At 48.6% G+C, this 23,522-nt stretch overlaps 5 protein-coding genes across 5 annotated transcripts; 1 reads left to right on the top strand and 4 right to left on the bottom strand.

Annotated features, from left to right (window-relative positions):
* Positions 1–593: 593 nt before the first annotated feature.
* Positions 594–6,680, bottom strand: FSUBG_1161 (ankyrin 3; the record flags this gene model as incomplete). Its single annotated transcript, XM_036676310.1, has 4 exons — positions 594–3,686; positions 3,792–5,983; positions 6,206–6,322; positions 6,374–6,680. 4 exons carry the CDS (start codon positions 6,678–6,680, stop codon positions 594–596), a joined length of 5,709 nt encoding a protein of 1,902 aa, XP_036543329.1.
* A 1,676-nt stretch (positions 6,681–8,356) lies between these two features.
* On the bottom strand, positions 8,357–9,400 carry FSUBG_1160 (uncharacterized protein; the record flags this gene model as incomplete). The annotated part of the gene is made up of 2 exons (XM_036676299.1): positions 8,357–8,717; positions 8,769–9,400. 2 exons carry the CDS (start codon positions 9,398–9,400, stop codon positions 8,357–8,359), a joined length of 993 nt encoding a protein of 330 aa, XP_036543328.1.
* Positions 9,401–9,969: 569 nt separating this feature from the next.
* FSUBG_1159 (integral peroxisomal membrane) lies at positions 9,970–11,929 on the bottom strand (the record flags this gene model as incomplete). Its single annotated transcript, XM_036676287.1, has 2 exons — positions 9,970–10,494; positions 10,547–11,929. The coding sequence occupies 2 exons, from the start codon at positions 11,927–11,929 to the stop codon at positions 9,970–9,972; spliced, it is 1,908 nt and encodes a 635-aa protein (XP_036543327.1).
* Positions 11,930–18,911: 6,982 nt separating this feature from the next.
* Positions 18,912–22,064, top strand: FSUBG_1158 (glycine dehydrogenase; the record flags this gene model as incomplete). The annotated part of the gene is made up of 1 exon (XM_036676276.1): positions 18,912–22,064. One exon carries the CDS (start codon positions 18,912–18,914, stop codon positions 22,062–22,064), a length of 3,153 nt encoding a protein of 1,050 aa, XP_036543326.1.
* A 535-nt stretch (positions 22,065–22,599) lies between these two features.
* FSUBG_1157 (glycine cleavage system H) lies at positions 22,600–23,215 on the bottom strand (the record flags this gene model as incomplete). Its single annotated transcript, XM_036676266.1, has 3 exons — positions 22,600–22,916; positions 22,965–23,027; positions 23,077–23,215. The coding sequence occupies 3 exons, from the start codon at positions 23,213–23,215 to the stop codon at positions 22,600–22,602; spliced, it is 519 nt and encodes a 172-aa protein (XP_036543325.1).
* Between the last annotated feature and the right edge of the window lie 307 nt (positions 23,216–23,522).

Raw genomic sequence — 23,522 nt, 5'->3', positions numbered from 1 at the left:
GATGAGAGTGTGAGTTTTTGGTCTCGTAAACAATGAGAAGAAGTGAGAGAGGGAAGAGGTTTTTGAAAGCCCAGCGGATAAATATGAGAAATTGTTTCACCACGATTGAGGTATTAGTTAGGTCTTGAATGCATGATCCTTGATCCACTCCCAAAGCATAGCCCCGTGGGGTTCTTCTTCCTATGGAGTCGTCAAGAAATGGTGAACAATTCGAAATAAACTAGTGGCTTCATAGAAATTTAGGGTATTTTTATGGTTATTTTGATGATTTCAAGCATTGTGCTCTTATCTTAGTGGTCAGTTTAGAATAAATATCCTAAACTTAGGTGACCCCTGTTCGGCGTGAGTCATTATGTTCTGAAGGTCTTTATATAGAGTCTAGCTATACCGATTGAAAGGGCCTGTTACTTTGGGTCTAGCTGGGCATTTACGTCTGTTTCCGCTGTTATGCATGATTGACCTTATTGATCATCAGAGCTAGTATGAGAATAGTCAATCTTTTACATATCCAGAACTCGTGTCTAGCTTGAAGGAACCGCAACTCCAATCATTTGCAACACGATAACAGCCAACCTTTGTAATATTTGGTCCTCCTAATAATCAGAATCATAACTATTGCCCCAACCTCCTCCACTGTATTGCTCACTGGTAGCCTGCTGGCCCTGATCATCGCTGCTATAGCCATTATTCACTTCTTGATCACTTTCAACCTCTTGGTCGCTGTCGTAATTGACGGATCCTTGTGCAACCTGTTGCTCTTCTTCATCTTCAGAATCGTACTGTTGAAGCGCTTGCTGTTGATGCTGCCCACTGTGGTAGCCCTGCTGCTGATACTGTTGTTGATAGGGCTCTTCCTCAGGCTCCCATTGTTCAGGCGCGTGATTCTGCGGATGGCTACCATAGTAGCCCTGGTGCTGTTGTTGCTGCTGGTCCTGAAAATTTTGTGGCTCATCCTCTTCCGATTCAGTTTGGTCAGCTACTTGATTGTGTTGGTTGTAGTAACCTTGCTGTTGATACTGAGATTGGAGATTAGACTGCGAATATTCCTCGGATTCGGGCTCTTCAGATATGGGCTGCTGGGAATGCTCATTCAAGTACCCTTGTTGTTGATACTGTTGGTAGGTGTAACTCTGTTGCTCAAACCCCACAGACTGAACCGACTCGTCGAGCTCACCCCCGGATTCATTGTTAACAGAGTTTCTCTCGTCGGATTCGGAGTCTTCTCCAGCACTAGCTTGGCCTGGGTCTGTGTCAAGGTCACTACCCGACTCAGCTTGCAAGTCATGAGCACCAAGATCCTCTGCTTCTGAAGCTTCACTGTCTGTAAAGTCGGCAGACATGTATGGGCTATCCAGATCAAGTTCATCAGAGTCCGAGTCTTCATGAATCGATTCTGCGTCTGACTCTCCCCACTCCGAGATCTCATCATCGGATGAAGCTTGACCTACAGAAACCTCGGAGTCCGAAAGCTCATACTCTTCATCTGACAAAAAGCCATCAGAGCCACTGTTGTTGATAGAGTTGGCTTTGTCTTCGGACTCAGAAAACTCTTCAGAATGATCTGAAAACTCCACATGTGCTTCCAATTCCCCATCAGAGTGATCTGCAGATTGCTGGTTCGTACCTACATCCATATGGATATAGCTGTTGTCATCGGTGATGCTTGGATTAGAGTGATCTCCACGAATCTCGGAAGACAGGAAATGGCCACCAGCAGCGCCAGCCAAGACGCCAACGCCTGTAACTGTAGCTATCTTGCCACTGGACATACTGCTAGTACCCGTTTGTTGTGTGTTTGGGTCGTAGCTGTTTGTAAATTCTCTGGTAGACGTAAACGTAGAGGTTTGCATCTGTTCGCCGTATGGTCCACGATAGAAGGGTTCAGGATAATGAGGTACTGGAGATATCGTGGAATTCTGATCAATGTACTGATGGGGTTTCCGGTCAGAACTTCCTTGTACTGGAGTGCTCCTGGGAGACTTGAAACCTTGAGGGCCTGATCCAGTGTATGATGGGATAGGCTTTCTTTGATCGGGAGTTGACTTTTGAGTCTGGGTAGGGGTAGCGGAAGGTCTTGCAGAGGCTACGAAAGATGACTGATTCTGTGCAGATGTACCATTTTGAACTGAAGGCCTTGCTGGTTGACTTGGCACCTTTGAAGTATGGATTTGAGGTTTCTGTAAAGGCAAACTTCCCTGGCCCTGAGGCTTTCCTGACGGAATCTGCGAGGTTCCTGAGGGGCCCTGCACCTTGTGTGCTTGGGGCTCTGCCTTTCCATTTTGTGCCTGAGGCTTGGCTGTCTGGTGTTGTACCGCGCCAGTAGGTGTTTGAGACTTGGGTGGTACTGGTGCTGGCTTGCCAGTTTGAGCCTGAAGCTTTGCCTGAGGTTTGGCAGCTTGAGGTTGTGTTGCTCCAGGAGGAGCTTGAGATGTGGATGGTACGGGAGCTGTCTTTCCACACGGCGGATGAGCCTGAGCCTGTATTTGGGGCTTGGCCATCTGGGGCTGTACTACCCCAGGAGTCGCTTGAGGTTTTCGTGGAGGAATACCGCCTTGAGCTTGAGGCTTTCCTGGTGAAGCTTGTGCTGTCACAGGATGAACTTGATCCTTGGTAGGTGCAGGCTGTGATGTCCTAGTGGAGGACACCGGAGCTCTGCTTGATAGATATGGCATTGGATCACTTGCACCTTGCTTCCCCGGCGTAGGATGCGTCGTACTTGGTGGAGCTTGTGGCCTACTCGTGGGAGCCTGTACACGGGCATACGGCTTGCTCGGCAACGAATGTGTTGTACCAACTTGTGTCTGCGTTGGTACTGGAGCTTGTGGTTGCTGCCACGGAAGAAACGAGGATTGTTGAGTGGGCTTCTCAGCCGCTGCTTGCGTAGCAGGTTTTCCTCCGACAGGTTTGCGTATTACCTGGGGCAGAGGGGGTTTGGCTGCACTTACTGGATTGGCAGGCTTCTGATACGGTGCGTTCATCTGTTGCTGTGAAATATTCGGCTTTTGGGACGCGGCTCCAAATGCTTGATATGGTTGTGCTGGTGCATTTGGGCCAGCTGCAGAGGCAGAGGCAGAGGCAGAACCATTGCTTCCAGGCTGCCCCCAAGAGTCAAGCGAGGGCACGGAATACCTCTTCTCGAACTGGCTCAAAGGCACTTGGGCTGTAGGTGAAGAAGTCTTTTGGGCTTGACCGACGGAAAATGGTTGGAACGTCTGGAAGGACTGGGCTGAAGCCTGACTTTCTCCCGGGCTTGTTTTGGGCGTACCGGGATATGGAACGTACGCTTTCTGAGACTGTACGGCCTGAGTAGGTGCTGGAGACCCTGACGCTAGGGAGTTGTAGATATCCCAACTTCCTCTTTGTACCATGGGGGCCTTCGCCGGAACAGAAGTCGAGGAGGAGGTACCAGGATAAGAAGCTTGTGGGAGCTTTGAGGACTGTTCTTTGGATTTGGCATCTAAAGAAATTCCAGCTTCACTTCCGCTGGGGATCCGGGGAGGTTGGTAACTTGCGAAGGAGGAAACTGGTCTAACTTGCTGCGTCCCTGGCTTTCCTGATGCTACCATAGAGTTGCTGGGTTTTGGGACACTGCTGGGTGTCTTTGAGACGATATTGGCCGGAACCTTGGAGGATCTTCGAGGTTTCGAAGCAGCATCGTTGTTGGATGGCAGAGGGGAATTTTTAACCTTGGAAGGTTTGGCTTTACTCTTTATCTTACTGTTTACGTCTTTCTTCTTTCCATGTTTGGCCATGAACTCTTGTTGACACTCCTTTCACTCAGGATGCCACACCTGATACCTTTTCTGGTAGCGTCTGAAGAGCAACGAAGCGATCGATTGTTCTTCCTCGGACAGGAAGGATACTGCTTTCCCTCTGAAAACGGCATAGAAAGCGACGGTGTGTCCTTCACGACTTAGTCGATCAAGATTCGGATTCTTTTCCAACAGGATTCGGGTGAGTTTCTCGTCGGACGCTTGAACGGCAACCATGATCATGGTGAAGCCATACTTGTCCACGGCATTGATATCGGTACCACTTTCAAGTAAAAGCTTCAAGAGGCTCCCGTGGCGGCCTTGTATAGCATATACTAGAGCCGTCTGACCATCGTTATCCCTTGCATCATCGGCCACTCTGTGCTTCAACAGAAGTTGTGTACAGGCCTTATTCCCAGACAGAACTGCCTCATGGAGAGCTCTTCTGCCGAGATTATCTGCAATATCTGTTCGAGAACGTCTCTCAAGTAATGCCTTGACAGCAGAAGAGTGGTCTCCAACAATCGCAAGATGTAGAGGGGTGCGACCCTGGGCGTTCTGTCGATTGACATCTGAGCCACTATCCAGAAGCAGCTTTATGACACTGGACTTTTCTGCATTCACAGCATGATGCAGGACAGAGTTGCCATATGTGTACAGAGCCCTGAGGTCGGCTTTTCTATCAAGCAAAAGCTTCACTACGGACGAGCTTCCACGAAACACGGCAGAAAACAGTGGCGTATGCGACTGGCCATCTGCAATAGTGATCAAATTCGGGTCGCGCTCCAGCAGGTACTTCATGACACTCTGGTGACCTTGAAGGACCGCAAAGTGAAGAGCTGTATCCCCGCCAACTGCCTGGCCGTTCGTCTTTGCTCCCGACTTCAGAAGTTGCTTTGATGCAGTTGAGTGGCCATGGAGAGCAGCCAGGTGTAGAGGCGTCCTCTCTTGGAGATCCTGAACATCAAGGACATCGTTTCCAGCTTTTCTAATAGCGACTGACAGGAAGTGAGCATGGCCACAGATGGCAAATAGGTGAGTCCAGTGTGTCCCCTGGAGATCTCCGAGACCAAGCTTGACCAAGACATTGAGTGTTTGATCCGATGGCCAACCCATCACCTTCAGAAGCTTCGATGCTTCTTGTTTCCCCAAGCCTGCAGAATTGATATGATACGACCAGCTAGCAGCGTACCCGACAAGTCGGAGTGCTGGGTCTGTACGAGCCATTGACCCCCATTTTGGTTCTTTGGACAGGATTGCAAGATATTGCAGAAGGCAAGTGGCGATGGAATGATGGGCCTGATGGAGACGAGAGGCCGTGGCACCTGCAGCCTGAGCTTTGTAAGAAAGGATACCCAAACCCTTCGAGATAAAGAAATCTGATACGCTGTCATGCATAGGCTTCACAACCTTCTGACCACCAACAGTCACAGTTTCAAGAAGACCCCAGGAAGTGGTTTTAATCCATGATTGGAAGCTCTCATCAGAACCCAATCGCGTCAAGTACTCCGTCTGGGACAATTCCTTGATGGAAACGACTTTGGGGAGAGCATCGAGAGCCAGAGCGACCCGAAGTTCAGGCAGACTAAGTGGCCTTGATGAAAAGCAACACCATTTGAAGAGTGAAGGGAGACCATTGCTGCTTTGGTGTGCCATGTCCTGGAAATAAACGCCTAGCAAGAAAGAGATTGGGGCGGGTGTAGGCGCTGGTTGTTGAACAAGAGATGACTGCCCAGGTCCAAAGAGCTTGATGTGATTCACAATCAAACGAGCCGAGATGAATGAAGATCCGGCCTTCGTGGAGACTACGCGTTGTGTATTGAGGTCGATATTGGAGAGCTGCCCTTCCAAATGTTTTCTCAAACTTGGTCCATTCTTTTCGTCAACTGATATACACAATCTAGGAAAGGGATCTCTCATAGGGTAAGGCGTGCTAGAAAAGATGATTCTTAGTCCATGAGTTGTGGTGGCATCCTTGGTGGGAATCTGAGACTTTTCGACCAACTTGGAAAAGTCTTGCACAAGCTTTGGGGCCGTTTGGCCTTCTGAGTAATTGAGACCATCGACATAGATGAAGACCGAATGAGTCCTGAGGATCTTTGGAAGGACTTTGATCAGTTCGTCAAAGAGTTCTTGCGCGTTCCAAGCTACTTGTTGTTTAGGGGGTAAGCAAGACTGGATCTTGTCAAACCTCTCCTTGATGCCTTTGAAGGCCTCTGGTGCCTGAGGGACTAATTGGCGTAAAAGGGACTTGAATAGGCCCAGGCGTTTTCTAGCCTCGTCTCCGGAAGGAGAGAAAGAATAGATCAGGTGAATTGTGCTTGGTCCCTGGCATGATTCAAGAGCTTGTCTCATCAAAGTTGACTTTCCACTCCCCTCTGAACCTCTCAGCTAAAGCAGCCCGTTAGACGTCGTCCATTTGATGAAGAGAGCTTCTTGAACCAGCCATTGACTTGTACTGAGATCTCCAGAGCCTTGAGTAATCTTGCTGTCTGCGATGGAAGGAAACTCGAGGCTCTCAAGGAATTCTGTGTAATCTGTCTTGGCCTCGAGAGGTTGCGAAGGCTGAGCTGAGAATATAAAATTAGCAAGCTGTATAGATTGACACATGGCATGATTACCTTGCTGAGCAGTGTTGGGAATGCTGGAGAGTCTCTTCTTGTCAAAACTCTTCGTCTTTGGAGCGTCTGATAATTGCTTTGGCGTAAAGCCTCGAGGAACGTCGGCGACAGACTGTTTTGACGGAGTGCTCGCTATCTGAGGGTTGGATACGGAAACATCAGGATCTGAAAAGTAAGGCATATCGTATGACTGGTCGCTAAAGTCAACTCTTGATGAAGAAGACTGTGCGGGCGTTTTCGACGATGAAGGTCCAGAACTGAAAGCTTGGTAGCCATTGAACTGCTCGGTGGGAGATGTGAAGCTCATCTTAAGGGACTGAACGAAGCGAAATATAATGATAAGATAGACTGAAGATCAAGAGACTCAAGGGAACGAGACTTGGCAGTATGAAGGGGTCCTCTATATATATATGTACCAGTTTTCTTTCCCACAGCAGAGGCTTGAGCACTATGCACGCGCGGCACCATCATACAGCCACTCCACAGCATGCAGCAATGAATACAGGAGGCTCTATATCTGAAATATAGCAGTAACTAGCACCCAGTTCTCTCACAGATACCTACCCCTGCTTCGCTGTCCTTCCTATTCGAAGTTGGGGGCCAAGTGTCAACTCCGTATGCAGCAGCCTTATAAACCCTGCATGTGAACCGAAGAGGCAAGGATAGATAGGACAGGTAAGCATGTAGTTAGCTCAACGTTGTCTAGGTATACTTGAGCGTTTGGGACTTCATCCCCCAGCGCCGGTTTACTTCTACGATGTGCTTTGGCCTTTCCCTACTCTCTTTTGAAGCCCTGGCTTGCTTACGGTATGATTCCTATTTTGAACGGATACTACTTAGCTTTGCATATATAGAATAAATTTCCCCCTAAATACTACAGCAACCATCATGTTCCTCTCGGCCGAGTGTCGTCTTGTCAGGGCTCTAGGCTGCATATAAGTCTTATGATAGGTATCCATACTACAAGGATTATCTTCCGCCGCGCTTTCTTATTCGCTAGATCGGCCAATAACTCCATCGTGGTTATCGAACCCTGCCAAAAATCAGCATGAGTTTCCAGTTATGCTTACTTTCTTAGAGTATTGTTTCAGGAAATCCTTGAGAGCCTAGTAGTGTATCAGCACCACGCGGAATCAACCAGACCCGTAAGTCTAACTAATAGCTATAAGGAAGGACATGTTACTCAGTAACTTCAAAATATTTTCTGGTCTCTCAAAGCGTCTTACAAGACTTAATAAAAACTTGGCAAATTCATCGACTCCCACTGATTCAAGCCTCAACTCTCAACACCTCGAATTCAAGTCAGAATAATTGGGGGGCCATTCTCGACCTCATTGAACCTTCCAGGAGCTTTGGTTCCAGACCAAGCTCGCCAAGATTCTTATCCATGTATTGATACTACCTCAACTGCAGAAGCGTGATCCTACGCCCACTTTTTGGGTTGTTTCCGTTCAGCCTTGTGGAATTCTGCTCCAATTGAGGCCCCAGACCGGGACGGAATCTGCAAGAGTAAGCACTGAAAGGCTTGGATCAATTTCAAATAGCCGTAGTGGCGCTCTATATCCGCTTTCTCAAAATGGATTGCAGTGCGGCTGCTCGAATAGGTAGGAGATCATATGAAACGGGCGACCCTTTGCGTAACCATGGGCCTGGTCCAGAGTACTTGAGTCGTGGTGGTTGCTTGCTTTAGGTGGACAAAAAACATACTAGATGAGGCTATGATCTTCTGATTTTGAGGCCCAAAAGTTCCAAAGTCTCAAGATATGCTTGTTCTTGGAGGTGCTATTCGACTTCAACAGTGCTATGTGCCATGGTGCGTCTATGTTGTACTATCTGACCAATAGTCCAGTAGATCTCTGGCGTGGAGATCTGACTGGGAGAAAACCAAGAAGTCCTTTTTCTCTTTTTGCCCGGGCTTCATTGGGCCACGGTCTTTCCCGGCATCCAGAACACAATCATTAGAGACTCCCCATTCCTTATACCTCAGACAGACTCCCTCCTCCCATCCCAAGGAACAAAGGTCCCGTACATGACCGCCCTCTCCTGATCATCTTCATCATCCTGAGACTCTACTTTCCATATAACAACAGCTCGGATGAATCCAAAGAGAGCAAGTCCCCACATCATAACATTGCACCCCATCAACACACCTTTGACACTGCGGCTCTCTTCCTGGAAGCACCGGGCCCAAAGCACGAGACTCGATAGTGTCGTGGCAGCAAGAATGAGAGACTCGAGATAGAGTAGTGCCACAGACGAAAGAAGTTTGACTTCGTGGATCAATAGACTGGCTGAACAGAGGAGAAGGACAACGACGAGGGTAGGGTCCGCGAATTTCCAGAGCCTGAGACTTATTAGATGTGTTCTAAGGGTTAGATCAGCAAGGCTGACTTACCAATTGTCAAAGTCGTTACCAGGTTCATTCTCCTTCCAGACGGTAACCCACATCAAAGCACTGAAAACACCCAGTGTCACCACAAACTGCGACACGAGCACGAGTCCATGTATCACAGAACTGACAACCCATCTCCCCTCGACCCTCGAAATCGAGACGGGAACATGCCCTCCGTCGTAGCTGTGCCTCTTTCCATCCGTCCTGGTTGTAGATCCCCCCCAATTTCTGTTCTCGCAATCGCCATCACCTTCATCTTCCTCCTCACTGACCCACGGAGGAAACGGCGTAAGTGGTGGCGAACCACCTCTCTCAAGAGTAGTAGGAGCTCGAATGGTAAGTGCTGATTCAGCGCGGGAGGGATAGTCGATACTAGCGAGTGATGTTCCTGGTGATGGGCCAGAGGCAGAGATGTTACGGTGGTGTGTTGCCGATGAGGCGCTTCTAGAAAGAAGGTCAGGGGAAACGAGGGATGATCGCATCGATGGTGATGCTTTTGCGGGAGAGGTAAGATTCCGCTGTTGAGGTTGTTGAGCGCTTTCGGGAGAGAGGGCGAGGGTCAGGGCACTGGAACGATTGCTTCTCTTTTTGCGAATAGTGCGATTCGCATCTTGAGGAGGGACCGAAAGTTCCATAGTAGATACTTCTGTGAATAGAGGAAACTAATGCGAAAGGAATGGATTGTTTGGGAAGGGGAAAAGTTGTTGGAACGAAGTTGGAAGTCGACGATATAGGTAGGCAATATTTTATAAAGTTGGCAGTGACGGGCACCGGGCAAGCAGCAACACCACCGAAAGGGCCTTCATACCTAAGCTATTAAGGCCTACCTTACCGATGGACTACCTATAGCCTCAGTGTGACAACCTTTTTTTCCTTGTGTATCCCTTCAACGCGGCCCAGTGTCACGAGCCCTTCTTTGTTCTCATTCGAGTATCGTCATCAGATCGAACTGCCGAGAACTGTCACTGCTTGCAAGCTAGTAAACGGATCAATTTCTTTGTTCATAATCAACCGAGTAACGTTGTTGATATTCGTCATAGTTCTCGCTTCCTTACTCTTGTACATAATGATCAATCAGCCGTACGCCATCCCTCAGAGCCTGATACCCGGTTACCATTCACCCGTGCTTCGAGTCGTCGACCGACATATCCCAACCCGTCAAACGCCGATAACCTCAATGTAGTATCGCCGTCAAAGTGCACCGTTACTCTAGACTCATTCGCGCCTCGTCGCCTATCCCCCATTGTCCACCGGGCCTACCCTGTTTCTGGATCTCAAGGGCCAGCTCAGCACCTAGAGCATCGGCGTCATCATCGTTGTACAAACTACTCGTCCTGCTAGTCCTACTGTCTCTTCTGGTGCGCTCTTTGTTATCCGCTCCGGACCGGTCAGCGATTCGTTTCCGCATCAAGGGCGACCTGAAGAAAGATCTGGAGGATGTCGAGTGTACTGACAAGGAATCGTCTGCTGCTTTCGAGCTCGCGTCATCGTTACTGATCTCTTCACCGTGGTTTTGGTCGGGCACAGCTCGTGTTGGAACCATGGTTTCGTTGCTGGAATTGTATGGCTGAGACCTGAGTTTCGTTACTGAAGGAGATTCTTTTATCTCCTTCTCAGTCTCCTGGCCATCTTCTGGCTGGTCCACCTCGACCAACTCGGCATCGCGATACCACTTTCTTCGTCGAGTCCAGCGACCCCATCCATCTTGACCCCGCTGGCCATTTTGCCACTAATAGTCTGTTAGAGGACACAATACGTTGCCATATATGACGGCTTCTCACCTTGTTGTCATAGAAGATCCAGCCATTCTTCCCCTCATCCCCGTCATAGTCTACAGGGCCATGCTCATCAGACACGCCATCAACACGCCAACGGGTTCCGGGAACCCATCGCCACTGCATACGACTTCCATCTTCTACCTCGGGTAGTTCAAAATCGTCTTTGGCGGGAACTGAGTTGTTATGGTCATCTGTCCAGGCCGCTCGTTCATATGCAAAGAGATTATTCGTCCATCCCAATCCAATCCATCGTCTTTGGTTCTCATATATGATAAACGTGAACTTGACACCCGCAGTCTTCGCATTGCCATTCCTTCTTCCATGATTAGTTTGGAAGCTCGACGACTTGCCAAGAGCTTTTGTCAGTTCGGATTCCTGCTGTTGAGCAACACGATCCGAGCCTTTCTTAGCAGCCTTGGCTAACTCCTTTTTAAACGGCTGTTCGGGAGTATGAAACTGCAACCCGGTGATGGCGGATGCAAGTCGTCTAACTGTGGAGCTTCTCCAGAGAATGGCCCGCGAAACTCGCAGAACCCTTGCGTGCCAAGTCAAGATGATGGTTCCAGCCACTAGTATTACACGCCTTGTCGTGACAACTCTCCAGGGCGGAACAGTAAGCGCAATCCAAACAGGCGTGATGATAAGCAGTCGCATGAAGATGACAGTCAGCGCTGGGCGCGTGGTCGCACTAGTCGGGGTCGTCTGAGTGCTTAGGAAATCCGTCATGTCGAGCAGAGGTTCCATCAGAACATTGCACCTCCCAGTAAGTTGTTTAAGAGTCTCGACGATCTCGTCGAGTGTCTTTTGATGTTTGGTGTTGGTAACTTCGGAATTCCCCCTAACATGTTTCGACTGTTTCTCGCCGGCGTTTGCCTTTCCATTCTGCTGGCTGCTCTCGCCGGCGTTCTGGTTTGTTCCCTTGGTGCCAGCATTCTGACCTCGAATATCATTCCACCCACTACTACTGAGGGGACTGTATCTCCGGCCGTACATGCCAACGATGAGTGCCACGCCGACCAAGACGGGGCCGGCCCACGTTATTACTACATCGCCATACAGAACAACCGCCCAGAAGAAGCACAACAGTAAGAAACTCTGCCAAGGATCTCCGGTGCTCCAGGTGAGGAGGCCTGTAAATGTATTCAAAGGGAGGAGGAAGGGGTGGCTGTAGGCGAGAGCGCGGGTGATCTGTGGAGGAGTAGCGAGGAGCAGGGGGCTCTTTTGGTGGACGAGGATAGTTGATCTTCGGGACGATCGGGATGGTGTATTCGCGGAGAGCGTTACTGGAGAGAAAGATGCAAATGTCGGAGGAGCACCGGAACTAGAAGGTTGAGGTTCGTACGAGGGAGGTGATGCGCCGTGAGACGCATCATCACGGGAAGACATGGGTGCCGGTGCAAGATGCGACAGCCACGGCGTGTCCTATTGAAGTTGTGCTGTTAATAAGGAGGCCAGTTGATTAATGGGCATTGCCGACAAAGTCGATGAACAGCGTAAACGAGAGTTGTGATAGAATCTTGATCGTGGTGACTACTTGCCCGCGTGGGCCGCGACGCGACGTCAGAGGATCAAGTCACTAAAGTGAAGCCCTGGATCTGGGCTGAGAGGACAGACGGTTATGTCATGGGGCGCCACTTTAGCGACTAGGTACCTAAGCTCCTAGGGCTGCCTAAGATCGTATAGAGGGGGGACACAGCAACAGAAAAAGTTAAGATAGATAGAGGGGAAGAGACAATGAAATGAGAACTTACAAATGCTGCCATTTACAAGTCTAGGCAAGGTAATCTTCCCAGTTTTGCTTGTTCTGCAACGTTGTAAGCCACTTCTCAATACAGGCGTCATTCAGCATTGACATTACCCCAGATTGACCTTGCTTGCCCCGCGACGTCAGCTGTGCAGCAGCGGCATGTCACGATTGGACTGGATTGGATAGACTCGTCTCAACCGAAACAGATCAATAATAAAATAAAAACAAAAGATATATAGAGACAGAAATATGTAAGAGACAAAGGGATATGAAAAGATCCACGTGAGCTTCTTTGGTAGGCGCAGTCATCCATCCATTCATGGCCCTTTTCTTACTTTCTCTCTCGGCTTGGTTCTAGCTTATCACATGCTTTCTCGGCCACCACCCACCAAGCAAAGCACATGAATCAGTTGCCGGGAATGGACAGAGGCCCTGCTTCTAATGATCAGCAGTGGAGTCTCCAGGGTCTATCCTTTTTCCATCAGAGGTCACGGGCTAGAATATGGCATCTTCGGAAGCTAGTATGAATTCGATTCTGGCTCTCACCAAGACTCTATCAATTGAAGAGGCTTCCATGTGAGATTGTACCACAGCATAACATGCACATCACAACAAGTCACCTGCCATGTCACTTGCATGCCAAGAGATGTTTCCCATGCTGTCGGCTCCATTATCTCTGGAAACTAACCTGGTCCATTTTCAAGACTATTCCTGATTTTTTTGACAGCCGACAGAAAGTTCATGCCAATATCCATACCCAACAACATGGCAACTGGTCCAATGTCTGTTCAGAGGCAGTGTCATCTCGCAGCCGTACAGTTGAAGTGCTCAACAAATTACAACCGTCCTATCGAATAGCGATGTCAAGGACTCGGTCTCACATCTGCATCATCCTTGCATCTAAAACGGGTCTTTCTCTCGGCAAATATTCTCAACATAAAAGCCCTTGAAGAGATTGCGAGTAGCGATAAGTATCGCCAGGTTGTGGCCAAGCTGATACGGGATGACACATCTCTCAACAGTGTGGAGAGAGAAGTTCAGGATCATGTTATAAACTTGTCCAATCCATGCTTAGCACGGTATTATCACAAGTGTATGCAAAATATTTATCGGCTTACATACAGCAGCGGACCGAAATGTCGGGATCATGATGTCCCCAGACGCCAGCTGGCAGCAGCCATGACCCCAGAATATTCCTACCCTTACTTCTACAGCCTTGCAGACCAGGAGCGTCAGGTACAGTTATACAGAGCAGATATCTACCTTATGTATTTGCTTATGTCCTAGAACGCTTCCCCTCGCCATCGCTTTAAGATGGACATGAATATTTATGACTCTCCTAGTTTCACTACCCAGTCTTCACTCTCTTGAGCTGTGGTTCATTTGGGTTTTCCCTCCCCATTCGTTACCCCGGTTACTTCTCGACATGCCGCAGTAGCTTAGCAAGAGATTCGTGGCGATGGAACCAAAAGCCAAATTTGTCTTGTCTGGTCCGGAGAGGCTACAGCGCCAGATCGTCAAACATGTTTCTTACGACTTTGTGGACATTGGCGACATCACTGAGCTAGACTAGTTTGAGTCAGGCCATGAGCGGCTTAACTTCAGCGGGAGATCACAGCAGTAAGTCCATGAAACAGGAGGGCAAGACCATTTGCAATGGAACACTACATGGTGGCTTATGAATGTACTCAAGGACTGGAGACCAGAGCCATAGGAGATCAGGAAACATAAGCATTTCAGTTTGCGAACACATGTTCATGATACTTAGATAGGTAGGTGAATTTTAGATCGCGTGTCAAGGGAGCATATGTCAAAGCTCATAACGGACTGCTTCTGATTTGCTCGTGACACGACAACACGTCACTGAATGAGAAGATAGAACGCAGATCATCACAGCACAAAGTAAACATCATGGTGACAAATAAGTGTATTTCAGAATTGCACTACAAGCCAACCAGTGAAACTGTAACTCCAACCGCCATCTCCCCGAGCACACTGGGCTCAACACCAAAATTCATGCATCCATGTATCGTTTTCGTAGAATTGCGACAAGGTCGCGGGTGGTATCTCAATGGTTCGTGATTGAAATGAGATGAAAGAACTTATTTGCCGCAGCCAGAGCAAGAGCCTAGCATATATCAGTATTGATGGACAGAGAAGAATAGAGTCATGTTGACTTACAGCTAGAGCCACAGTTGCAAGAAGAGGCACCAGAGCAGCCACAGTCGCCAGCCATTGTGATTATTGTTTGGTGAGTGAGGTTTGAGGTAGTTGGAGGAAAAAATTATTGAGTTTGTTTTGTTCAAGGTTTGTTTGTGTGATGAGGATGGAAGAAAGAAAAACAGGAATCTGGTCGGATCATGCAGGGTCTTATATACTCAGTAGGTGGGATGCGGCCTTTGTGCGGTTATCTCAAAAGGCCCCTCCTTGTCCCTGTCAAATGAGGGGTCCTGACGTGGGATTACACTTCTGGTTGGCGATCTGAGTTGGCTTTGTGGGGGCCGATGTGAGTGATTTTGGCGGTTCCTTGACTTGGCCCAGCTTTTTAGCCTCCGCGTGATGATCCATGATGGTTCGAGATTTGATGACAGGGTATCGCGGTAAGTCAGTGTAGCTACTGGCAACCTCTCTCGAAAGTTCTCGACGTTTCTAACTATTTCCTAATAACATTTCGAGTTTGTTATTACTCTAAGAAGATATTAATTAGGTAAGCTTGTCGAGGCCAAATGATCCATTTTACAACACTCAACGTAAGGTAATTATGAGAAATCCCCAAGGCCAAGCTTTAAGGTTCGTCGCCACTAACATCACCCATCTTCTGATTGGATCGCAATAACAACTCGTCTTTGCCACTAACACGACCAACCCCGGCACTTCACTTACAGTAGCTTCTATGTATGTACTTCACGTGGCTCGATCTTTCACTCTTAGCCTTAGCTTGTTATTTTGGTAAGGTAATATGACGTTCTCATGCTTGAGGCCACCTCATAACGGAGGATCGGAGTATATTATTACACTTCTTCCCACACATCACTCACGGCCATCACAAGGAGAACTATACCGACCAACTCGAGAGGAAGACATTTTTCAAAGGATATAACGCTTTGGGCCGTACATGTGCTTTGTAGTTGGGTAAATCGATGAAAGGGGACAGACAACAACACGTCGAGTGCTGAGGCCGGGCTTCCATGTATCCCTCTGAGTTTAACGAGAAGAAGTATTGGCGATTTCTTTGCCTTTGCATGTCAAGTTACTGTTAGCATTTTTTTAATGTGTTAGCTTGATATGTCTCGTTGAGATGTCATAGGATTTAACTATCGGTCAATCAACTGTAGCAATTGGATGTAACAGTCCATCTGCTGCCTGTTGCTACAACCTTTCTTGGTGTCGTCTCGGTAGTAAATCATATATCAATCTCCCTTAGCAAACCTTTTTCATTGATAATTAAAGCTTATAACATCTCAACGAGATATATCAAGTAATATACTAAAAAGTCCTCACTAACTTCAGGTTTTGGAAGCCAATATACATATAACTTAGTAAAGATAACTCTCTTAATTAGAAACAGAACAATATGCTTTATTGCAGCATATTCATACCACTCTTCTTCGTATTCTTCCTCTCTTTCTTCTATCAACACATTGAATTCTTTCCTTCATTATTGCTCAAGTCAGCAAGTGTCATCACTACCTATCAATCAATTCAGTACAACAACAACAACAACGGCAGCCATGTGCTGGAACCCTCTCCACGATCATTCCGAGGAGCAAAGTTGCAAAATAGAGACGCGGGTGAAGATCTTCGTACTTTGCCTCGCATTTGTCGTCCTTGTGGTCACGGTTGTGAGCATAATGTACGTTAGCATGCAGCCAATTTCATTCGAGTTCTTTGACTGCTAGCAGAGCTAACCTTTTCAATCTAGATTGCCCAAAATTCTTCGAGATCTTGCTGAGCCATAAGGCCGTGGTCATCACGCTCATTCTCACACCCGCAATCTTGGCTTTCTCCCTCCTAAAGCAGGACCTCCCTTCCCATGGCCAGCCAACTAATGGTCTGCCATGAAGGAGTCGTCAATCAAACAAATAAGAGTGACACTCCACAGCAGAATCAGAAAATTTATGGCTTATGACATTTCAACCGCTTTGTTTGGAGGAGGCCGGGTGCAATCATGCCACGAGCTTTTCAATAGGGTTAGTTTAGACCAATAGGATCACCGTCAATTGATCATCGCTCATGTCTCTTGCATACTTCGTGTTTCTATCGTGTCAAATATCTCGTAAAGTTTTTGATCTCCGGGTAATCTCCTGATACTGTGTCGTAGTAAGCAAAATCTCACAGCATCATAAACATTGGTTGTCGGCAGGTGTCAATAACATATGACAGACCTTCACACCGAGACGTCTGAAACTCTGCTATCCCAAAATTCTTCCATCTTCTGAGCCTTGTAGGACGCCTGTCAGGTGCCATATTGGCCCAAGGTGCCGTGGGCTCCCCCATAAACAGCAGGTTTTCTTCAGTTGATTCGCCTGTCTCGGATATGCACATTTTGCATTCCCAGGGAGTAGATCCAAAGGGACAACTGAATTCTTCGTCTTGTGTAGCATCTCTCCTCTCCTTCACCTGCTGCTGCACCAATGTGACAAATTCATTCCACTTCTTGGAGCTCTGGGCTGTAAAGTTAGCTTTCCGCTTCTTTGTTGTAGACTTTGGCAAATCTCCGTCTGCCTCACGCTTCTTCGTGATCTTTCCAAGAGGATGCTTGTCTTTTGCGACTCTCCGTGGTTGAACTCTAGTTGGACCCGCCTGTATTGCTCTTGTTGGTGCCAACTGCTCGATTTCGATCTGTCGTATGATGCAGTTGAACATAAATGATTGAAAGTGCCTTTCGCAAAACGGCACCCCAGTAAATGGCCTTGTCAGAGTTGTCCCAGTTATCATGATGAAGAGTGTTTAGATTTGTAATTACTCTCGAATATCGAAGATTTTGAGTCTGTCACCGCAGGTTATCTTGGGTCTTGGGTCTTAAACGTCGTTGTTATGGTCCTCGTTGGACGATAGCTGTTCACAACACGTACCCTGAACTGATGAACATATTAGGTTCTTTGTCAGACATGAACGCCCTCTTTCTTTTTCTTCATTATCAAATGCAATGTTTGATGGGTTATTTCCTGTCTTGTTCCCACTGTCTTTGTTCTTTTTCCACGGATGCCTCGGATTATCATAGCCCTTTGATTTCCATGAAGCACCTGCAGGTCGGACAGGGCGATTAACTACTAAGTTAGTTGAGTTGTGAGTGACGGCAAAATTCTTTCAGATTTGATGCACTGTTCCTTAATAAAACTCGTCATACGCCATTGTTCATAAGAAAAGTCCTGAAATCATGCCTCGTTCGGATATGATCAAAGCGTAGGACAGTTCATCAATTTGAATCACGATATAACTTGGGATCACAAGAAATACTCCTGGATACACTGGAGTACTCGAAACGGACGGGAGATTCAGAAATTGTTTGCTTATCACACTTCGTTCGTCTTGCCTGATAGACTAGACCTCGAGGTCACGTTAAAGGTGTTCTGTCGTTGGTCCAAATGTAGCTACCCTATGCCAAGACATCAGAGTTTGGTGTAAGGTGCTCTGGCAGCTCTGGCCAGTGGAGCATCCACTCTATTCCGGTATTGAAACCCCGGCTTCTACACCGGAAATCCGTGCAGCCTGTCGACTACGCAACAGCGTCACAAGGACAAGCTGCATAGAGCATTTCTAGAAGACGTACTAAATAAATTCGTATCATAAACATCAAATCAACTGACGAACAAAGGAACCGGCCAGAGCATCCCGAGCTCGGCCCCCAGGTTTCGGTCCAACGCCGAGGAAGTATTTGCAGGGAGAACGCAGTGGAACCAACCCCAGCATGGCCTGAAAACCAAGCGATAAGACCCCGCGGCTCATTTACCGACCACCTGATTTGCAGGTTCCATGCGGTGGGTGCATTTGACTCAGTGAAGAATTACCGTTGACTCGGTGAATCTGGGCGCGATAGGGTCCTTGGAGGGTACAGTAGTTATCTTTCACCGAGTCACTTGGTATCACTGAGTCAAAGCCAGCGAATCACAGGGTTTATCGCGCTTTAGTTGCCGCGCTGGCACTTTCACCGAGTCACATGCAATGTCTTCTGGAAAGGTTCAGATCCAGATGTACCTTCATGTACCTTTTCCGGCCGGGTTGGAGAAAGTGGAGGGCTCGAGGAGCAAGAAAATATCAGATCTAAATTTAGGCTGACAAAAATAAACTCTTCAAAAGGTATCCTAAACGTACCCTAAACTTATACTAAGCTTTTTTGTCCTTTAGGATCGAGGTCCCGAGTTTTCTTTCCTCCCTCGAAAGGAACCGGCGACATGATCGGACCATGACGGCCGACGCCACTGTTGCTCCTGCCGCTGCTCTCTCATGCTCATGCCCGCCTGTACCCTTAAAATGATGCGGGCTGTATTTTTTCTTTGATAACACTCCGTCCTCATAATCAGTCCTTTTTCCCTCTTCGTCTTCCTTTCCTTTCTTTGACTTCTTCATACCTAATTTAGAAGAGTCTGGTCTAATACAGGCAATCATCATCATCCCATCATGATGTCTGCCACTCGTATCGGGCAACGGCTCGCCCGTCAGTCTCGTCGTTCCCCCTTCACACTTCAACCACGCCTACAATCGATTCGTCTCAATGGCGTATCCCGGGCATTCTCAGTCACACCCCAAGTCACAGCCCCTCGCTTTGTCGACTCCCAGAGCAGCATTAAGCTGCAGGAGCATGAGCTCTTCTCAAGGAGACACATCGGCAGTGAGTCCAGCGAGCAGACAGAAATGCTCAAGGTCCTGGGCGTGAGCTCCATGGAGGAGTTTCTTGAGCAGACTATTCCCCCACAGGTTCGGAGGAAACAGAAGGGTCTCAACCTAGTCGAACAGTGGTATGAGGGTGGCGAGGAAGCTGCTGTCCCCCCCAATGGTCGCACTGAGCACTACATCCAGCAAGAGATGCGAAAACTTGCCAAGAACAACAAGGTCTACGAGTCTTTCATTGGTGCTGGTTACTATGGAACTCTGGTCCCTGCTGTTATCCAGCGCAATGTTCTTGAGAACCCTGCCTGGTATACCAGTTATACCCCCTACCAAGCTGAGATCAGCCAGGGCCGTCTTCAGTCTCTCCTCAACTTTCAGACTCTTATCACCGATCTGACTGGTCTCGATATCGCCAATGCCTCTGTTCTCGACGAAGCCACCGCCGCTGCTGAGGCCATGACCATGTCTATGGCCAACGCCCCTAAGGGCAAGGGCCAGAAGGTCTTTGTCGTCTCCAAGGACTGCCACCCCCAGACCATCGCCGTCCTCCAGTCCAGAGCTGAGGGATTCGGCATCAAGCTCGTCATTGGTGATGTCCTTGCCGACAATTCCAAGCTGGTTCGCGAAGTCGAAGGCGATCTCATTGGAACCCTGATTCAGTACCCCGATACCCACGGTGGTGTTCACGATTACCAAGCTCTCGCTGACATCGTCCACGAGAAGAAGGCTCTTCTTAGCGCATCCACCGATCTTCTCGCTCTGACCATGCTCAAGCCTCCTGGAGAGTTTGGTGCCGACATCGCCATCGGTAACTCCCAGCGCTTCGGTGTTCCTCTCGGCTACGGTGGTCCCCATGCTGCTTTCTTCGCTACATCTGAGAAGTACAAGCGCAAGATTCCTGGACGTCTTGTTGGTGTTTCCAAGGATCGTCTCGGCAAACCTGCTCTTCGCCTGGCTCTCCAGACTCGTGAGCAGCACATTCGTCGTGAGAAGGCTACCAGCAACATCTGCACTGCTCAGGCTCTTCTTGCCAACATGTCTGCTTTCTACGCTGTTTACCACGGTCCCAAGGGTCTTAAGACCATTGCTGAGGATATCTGGAGCAAGGCCCGTCTTGCCCAGAGCTTGATCCTCGAGAAGGGCGAATTCAAGCTTCACACTGAGGGTCTCCGTGAGGATGGTGCTGTTCTTTTCGACACTGTCACTCTCAAGGGATCTCCTGAGGCTATTGCCAAGGTTCACAAGAATGCTGAGTCTCAGAGCATTAACCTTCGCCGTGTTGCTGAGGACAAGGTTGGCTTCTCTCTTCATGAGGGTGTCACCCTTGAGAGCCTTGGCAACCTCGTCAAGGCCTTCGGCGTTTCTGAGGCTGAGTTCAAGTCTGCTCTCGAGTCTGACAAGGCAAACTTCCTCAATGACCAAATCCCTGCTTCTCTCCAGCGAAAGACCGGCTACCTCGAGCAGCCTGTCTTCAACCAGTACCATACCGAGACCGAGCTTCTTCGATACATCTACCATCTCCAGTCCAAGGATGTCTCCCTCGTTCACTCCATGATTCCCCTTGGTTCCTGCACAATGAAGCTCAACGCCACAACCGAGATGCTTCCTGTTTCCGACCCCGGTATCAACAACATTCACCCCTTCGCCCCCGTTGAGCAAGCTTCTGGTTACCAAGCTCTCATCAGCTCTCTCGCTAAGAACTTGTCTGAGATCACTGGTATGGACGCTACCACTCTTCAGCCCAACTCTGGTGCTCAGGGTGAGTTCGCTGGTCTTCGCTGTATCAAGGCTTACCACGAGGCTCGTGATGGAGATAAGCGAAAGGTCTGTCTTATCCCTGTTTCTGCTCACGGTACCAACCCTGCTTCTGCTGCCATGGCTGGTATGAAGGTTGTTACTGTCAAGTGTGACGGCAAGACTGGTAACCTGGATATCGAGGATCTCAAGGCCAAGTGTGCCAAGCACGCTGATGAGCTTGCTGCTATCATGGTTACTTATCCCTCTACGTTCGGTGTCTTCGAGCCTGAGATCAAGCAAGTCTGTGATCTTGTCCACGAGCATGGCGGTCTTGTCTACATGGACGGCGCCAACATGAACGCTCAGATTGGTCTCTGCAGCCCCGGTGACATTGGTGCTGATGTCTGCCATCTCAACCTCCACAAGACCTTCTGTATTCCCCACGGCGGTGGTGGTCCCGGTGTTGGCCCTATCGCTGTCAAGAAGCATCTTGCTCCTTACCTCCCCGGCCACCCTGAGATCGATCCTCAGCGCATTGGTGCCGAACGCGATAGCACAGCTGTTGCTCCCATCAGCGCCGCTCCTTGGGGTAGCGCCTCCATTCTCCCCATCAGCCACACCTACATCCTCATGATGGGCGGAGATGGTCTTACCAAGCAAACTGGCACCGCCCTCCTCAACGCTAACTACATCATGTCCCGTCTCCTACCCCACTACAAGGTCGTCTATACTAACGCCAACGGCCGCTGCGCGCACGAGTTCATCCTCGACGTTCGTCCCTTCAAGGAGACCGCCGGAGTTGAAGTTGCCGACATCGCCAAGCGTCTTGCGGACTATGGCTTCCACTCTCCCACCATGAGTTTCCCCGTTTCAGGAACCCTTATGATCGAGCCCACGGAATCCGAGTCCCGCGCTGAGCTTGACCGTTTCTGCGATGCTCTCATCCAGATCCGACAGGAGATTGCTGACGTTGAGTCTGGCAAGGTTCCCCGCAAGAACAACCTCCTCACAAATGCTCCCCACCCTCAAGAAGACCTTCTCTCTTCCGAGTGGGACCGCCCCTATACTCGTGAGGAGGCTGCTTATCCCCTGCCTTGGCTCCGGGAGAAGAAGATGTGGCCCTCTGTGGGACGCGTGGATGATGCTTATGGTGACACCAACCTGTTCTGCACATGCCCCCCTGTTGAGGGATCTGAGAACTTATAGATAAAAAGGAAGAAGTAATGGTTTAACGATAGATATTGGACGGGTCATCTAAAGCGATTGTTTTTATTTATTTATTTTAACGGGAAAAGATATATCATATTCAACCATGATGGGTCCCTGACATGCATATGGATGGAATGGTTTTTGGGAAGCTATTCAACCACGGCGAACTGATCTCTGTATTGGCGGAGTTGTGCGAGATATGATGAGTTTAGAATAAAAAGTTCTAATTATATATAAAAGTTAGGAAGCCTGGTCTAAACTCCTCACATTTAACCTAAACTTTTATTATACTTATCCTAAGTTTAGGATACTATTCCTAAGTTTAGGATGTTCACAAATTTACAAGCAATCTTTTGTTGAGAGTGAAGTGGTCTGTAGGATAACACTTTATGTTCCAAGGTTGGGCCATTATTATGATCAAACATGTACATGATCTACGGATTGTGCCTCTGAACACTGAAAATGAATGCGTAAAATCTGATATCATTTGCTTTTAAATCAACAATTATTTAATCTAACCAAAAATCATCGCTTAATGCTCCTCAAGGTGCTTAGCATAAGCAGCCTCGTCCATCAATGAATCAAGGGCAGAAACATCCTCAGCCTCAACCTTGATCAACCAGCCCTCGCCCTCAGGATCCTTTCCAAGATCAGCAGGTGTGTCGACGATAGGATCGTTGACGGCCACAACAGAGCCTGATACGGGGGAGTTGATGTCAGAGGCAGACTTGACGGACTCGACGCTGCCGAAAGACTCGCCCTCAGAGACATCCTCGCCCTGAGAAGGAAGTTCTACATAGACAACGTCGCCGAGAGCTTCAGCAGCGTAGTTGGAGATGCCAATTGTGCCTGGGATCGTCAATTCATGAGCCTTATTAGTCCAAAAAAGGAACTTACAGGTCTTGCCGTCGGCGGCGACGTCAACCCACTCGTGGCTCTCAGTGTATTTCCTTGCGAGGACTAGAGTCTGTTAGATCTGATTGAGCTTCAAAAAGGAGGCAGAACTTACGGTTAATGGAAACTGAGAGGCATCGTCGGGGAGCAATGCTATTGACTTTGCAGGCAAAGGCAGTCTTGGGAGCTCGAAGAGCAGTAGATCGGAGCTTAGAGGCAGAAGCCCAAGCTTGACGAGCAAAGAGACCAGACATTGTGAGTGGGTGAGTGGGTGAGTGGGTGAGTGGGTGAGTGAGGATAAGGATGAATTGAGGTTGAGTGAGTGAATGAATGTGAATGTCTGTGGTGATGTTGACGATGGTTGATTTTAGGTGACCTACTCCCCATTTACGATCCCTAGCACTTCTCATGCCCCGTCTTCGGCGGCGGTCCGGTCAAGTACCTCGGAGTCACTATCCGGCCCCAGCTCAAGCGGCGTCTCGTAGCGTCATAACAGTTGGAGAATCAGGTCATGAGCGCTACTTCAGTGTACCCACTGCTTAAAGTAGCGGTACCGCTTAT

Source organism: Fusarium subglutinans (genome assembly GCF_013396075.1).
Source record: "Fusarium subglutinans strain NRRL 66333 chromosome Unknown NRRL66333_c0000005, whole genome shotgun sequence".
In the NCBI taxonomy this organism is placed as follows: Eukaryota; Fungi; Ascomycota; class Sordariomycetes; order Hypocreales; family Nectriaceae; genus Fusarium; species Fusarium subglutinans.
The sequence above is the reverse complement of the archived record's forward strand: the minus strand, read 5'-3'. Positions and strand labels throughout refer to the sequence as shown.